General features: G+C 37.8%; 1 protein-coding gene across 1 annotated transcript; it reads left to right on the forward strand.

Annotated features, from left to right (window-relative positions):
• The first annotated feature begins 644 nt into the window (after positions 1-644).
• LOC112457233 lies at positions 645-2,812 on the forward strand. The gene is made up of 4 exons (XM_025020159.1): positions 645-669; positions 752-1,204; positions 1,515-1,827; positions 1,918-2,812. The coding sequence occupies exons 1-4, from the start codon at positions 645-647 to the stop codon at positions 2,810-2,812; spliced, it is 1,686 nt and encodes a 561-aa protein (XP_024875927.1).
• Positions 2,813-3,743: the final 931 nt, after the last annotated feature.

The raw sequence follows: 3,743 nt of genomic DNA on the forward strand, positions 1-3,743 counted from the left end.
CCGTCTTGCAAAGAGGGCAGACAGGCGCTCGGCAAGGATATCCGCCTTTGCCACACCTTCTTTGCCCGGGATCTCTATCATTAAGGCCCCAGTCGGGGCCCTTTTAGGCTTAAACCCCCCAGTTATTCCCAGCTCTTTTAGGGATATTTTCTGGGTAGCCTCCTTCAATAGGGAATCGTATTCCCCGTCTAGGCTGGTTAAGGTTATCGCCGCCGAGCGCGGCAATTTCCTTTTCCCAGCTTTTGATACCTTCCCGTTTGTATTAGGCTTAGCCGGGTTCTTTGGCGCAACTTTGGTCGCCGCACTGCTCTTTTGTGCAGAAGGAGCGCTGCCCCCCTTAAGGTGGAAGCACATAAAATTACAGGAGCCATAGGCAGAATGCAGAAGCCATAGCGCATGCGCTATGGTATTACTCTATCTGCCTATGGCAGAATGGCAGATATCATAGCGCATGCGCTATGGTTTCTGTATTCTGCCCATGGCTTCTGAATTTCCAATCTACATAAAAATACATAATGCATAGCCACGGGCATAAGGCACATACATTCTCATTGTAGCCGGTCCTAAAGAAAAGTAATTAAGAACAAAGAACGGATTTATATTGATTAACACGTAAGTATTCTCATTATTTAATTATCAACGTAATGAAAATACGAACTGACAATGACCGTATATAATTATATTAGTATGAATTGTCTCAGTTTCGTAAACATAGTGTTTTAAGGTTAATTTGATTTTGTGTGCCGAATAGAGCAGCAGCAACGCGCGGCTCAGGACAGTTTGAAAAACATACAGGACATAACGGACATAACGGACAACGAGTCCGATGCACCTAATACCGATCAGATTATCGAAGATTGGTATTCGGATGACGAGGACGATGATGATGATGACGAGGAAGGTAATCTTACTATAGTGGATAGTTCGAAAGACGAAATCGAGCCTATCGAGAAGACGCAAAACCTCGTTATCAAGGAGGAGTCCCAGCCTGCGACATCCGTGTCCAACGTACCCCAGCCGGCCGCCATTGTGGACAAATTAGGTGACCTGAGCAGAATTGATATCAGTGCCGAAGTATCCAAATTGCTTTCTACTCTGAAGGCTCAGAACTCCGCCACTATCAAGACGCAAGCAAACTCGAATCAAGACGCGTCGAAAGCTAAATCGGCGCAAGATCCGAAGACGGATAGCGAGACGTCGTCGAGTCCGAGGCGATCACCAGAAATTGTAATTTATTGCAAAATAAACGCATCTTCTCATAATTTTTGGTAAGTTTTATATACAGTTTAGGTGTAAAAATTTATTATTAAAACATTCTCTTGATTTGGTTAATTTTCTCGAATAATACTTTAATATTTTTTATGTATCATTGAATATTTTTCACTCATTTTGATATTTGATGTTTGCGCTGTTCGGCCATTCTTTAACGTTTTTGCAATTAGTTCATACAATTCTGAATGTGATTTTAATTCGAGAAGACTGCATTGGATTGAATTACATTTGTTTTTTCACAGAAATGGATGATTTCGATTTGTTGTTAATTGCTCTGGTCAACATGGGAGCACTTTTGGTGCAACGTCGTAGAAATCATGAACGTCATCGTCGCCGCCGGCGTGTCTGGGTACGACCAATTAACACAAGGAGAAGACAGCAAGGAGCGTTTTACAATCTTTTTCAGGAGATGAAAACAGATGAGCAAATGTTCCACAAGTATACACGTATGACACTGCCAACATTCCAGCACTTGATGGACATTGTTAATCCAAGTTTAATGAAACAAAGTCCACGGGCACTTGAACCAGAGCAAAGAGTTGCTTTTACATTGCGGTATATGTTCGGATTACTCGTAGTCTAACAATACATATGTGTAAAAACAGTTTGGCGATTAATATTATAATATTGATAATGATGTTACAGATTTCTGATTGGAGACAAAGTTCCAGCAGTTGCTTTTGCCTATCGTGTTGGTTTATCAACAGTACATAAAATAATTAAAGAGACGTGTGACGTATTTGGAAGACTTCTTGGTCCTATCTATCTACGAGCTCCTTCAAGAGAAGAATATTTACAAATTGCTGAGGGTTTTTGGACATTATGGAATTTTCCACATTGCTTGGGGGCAATTGATGGAAAACATGTCGATGCTCAATGCCCCCCTAATTCTGGTACGCTGTACTTCAATTATCACAAACGATACAGCATCGTACTTTTGGCTGTGTGTGATCACAATTATCAATTCACTTTGGTGGATATTGGGTCAATGGGGAAGAACAGTGATGCGGGAATTTATGGGAACAGCGATTTGAATGTGACGAATGAGATGCTGGATATTCCAGAAGGAACCAGTTGCTTAAGCGGAACCGATATACAAGTGCCTTATTTTTTTATTGGGGATGAAGCATTTCCCATTGGAAAGCATTTGATGCGGCCATATGCTGGACGGTATTTGGGGGAACGCAAAAACATATTTAATTATAGACTTTTGCGAGCCCGGCGTATAATAGAAAATACATTTGGGATTTTGGCAAAAAAGTGGGGTATATATAACAGACCGATCGCTGCGATTCCTGAAAATATCAATAAATATATTTTGGCAACTGTATGTTTGCACAATTTCTTAAGAAACAAAGAAGGTAATATTTTACAATTTGAAAACAATGATAAAATTATTGAAAATAACGAAAATGGTGCAGCATTTGCGATGCACATTAGGGACTCTCTTTGCAATTATTTTATGACTCCAAATGGAATGGTCAATTGGCAGCATGATTATGTAACGAGAGAACAAAATCAAGACTTTATCTACACGTAAACATTTGATCGATTGATTACACACGTGTCATATTGTGAAATGTAATGCTAATATGTATTTATTATGTGAATATAAAATAAATAGTACAAAATTTCTTTAATATTATTATTATTAATATTATTATATATCAGTAAACATATATTTTATTACTAAAATTAATATCGCACAATCTTAAAACATGAGTATTATATGTACCTACGAATAAATGCAAATTATTTATTTTATCACAAAAATCATCTCGCTCACAAGTTGTTTTTTCTCCACAAAATTTTCATGATTTCTTGTTTCTTGACTTGTTTTATATCATCATCCAATTGTTTTGATTCCGCCATAACCAGATTGCAAAATGAAGTGTCTGGATCATTCTGCATTTGTGCACCATCTTTTTTAGAATTCAAATGCTCTGCAACTGCTTGATTCAAATTAATAAAAGACGCTTCGAACTTATCGTTTTCAGATTCTGTATTTTTTCCGTCTTTTTTAATTGATATATTAGGATTAAATTTGCCCTTCGCATATGACGGCTTTTTGAAAGTGCCGGTAGATCTTACGCTCGTTGGAGAAAGGCGTGAAGAGTTAATCGTGTCGGATGATGACCGAGTTGACAATAATTCATGTTCGAAATCGTTTGTACTACTTTCTGTCGTCGAAGGAAAAGATGCGCATGACGCATCATCAAAATTACTAATAGTGGGTGATGTTTCCGGTATTGAGCATTTTTTTATTTGTGAAAATATGTTTGCATCAATTTGTCCAAAGGAGTTCTTTCTTTTTCCAGAGTCTGTTTGCCATGCTGCACCCAATTTGAAATTTCTTTATTTAGACTCTTGTCTTTTAAACAATCAGAAATGTTATACGTTTTTTGTAACTTGATGTTGGTTATTGATCTGAAACCATATTATATTTGATTAAATTTGTGGATTAATAAAAG

This window comes from Temnothorax curvispinosus, unplaced genomic scaffold (genome assembly GCF_003070985.1).
Source record: "Temnothorax curvispinosus isolate PA1 unplaced genomic scaffold, ASM307098v1 QBEX01007644.1, whole genome shotgun sequence".
NCBI classification, from domain to species: Eukaryota; Metazoa; Arthropoda; class Insecta; order Hymenoptera; family Formicidae; genus Temnothorax; species Temnothorax curvispinosus.

What these genes read in the sequence shown, in the direction of transcription:
- LOC112457233 (XM_025020159.1), top strand. Translation starts at nt 645, where the DNA reads ATGAAAATACGAACTGACAATGACC. An exon ending in AATACGAACTGACAATGACC is followed by an intron (nt 670 to 751) that starts GTATATAATTAT and finishes TGTGCCGAATAG; the next exon opens with AGCAGCAGCAACGCGCGGCT. An exon ending in AGAGTTGCTTTTACATTGCG is followed by an intron (nt 1,828 to 1,917) that starts GTATATGTTCGG and finishes ATGATGTTACAG; the next exon opens with ATTTCTGATTGGAGACAAAG.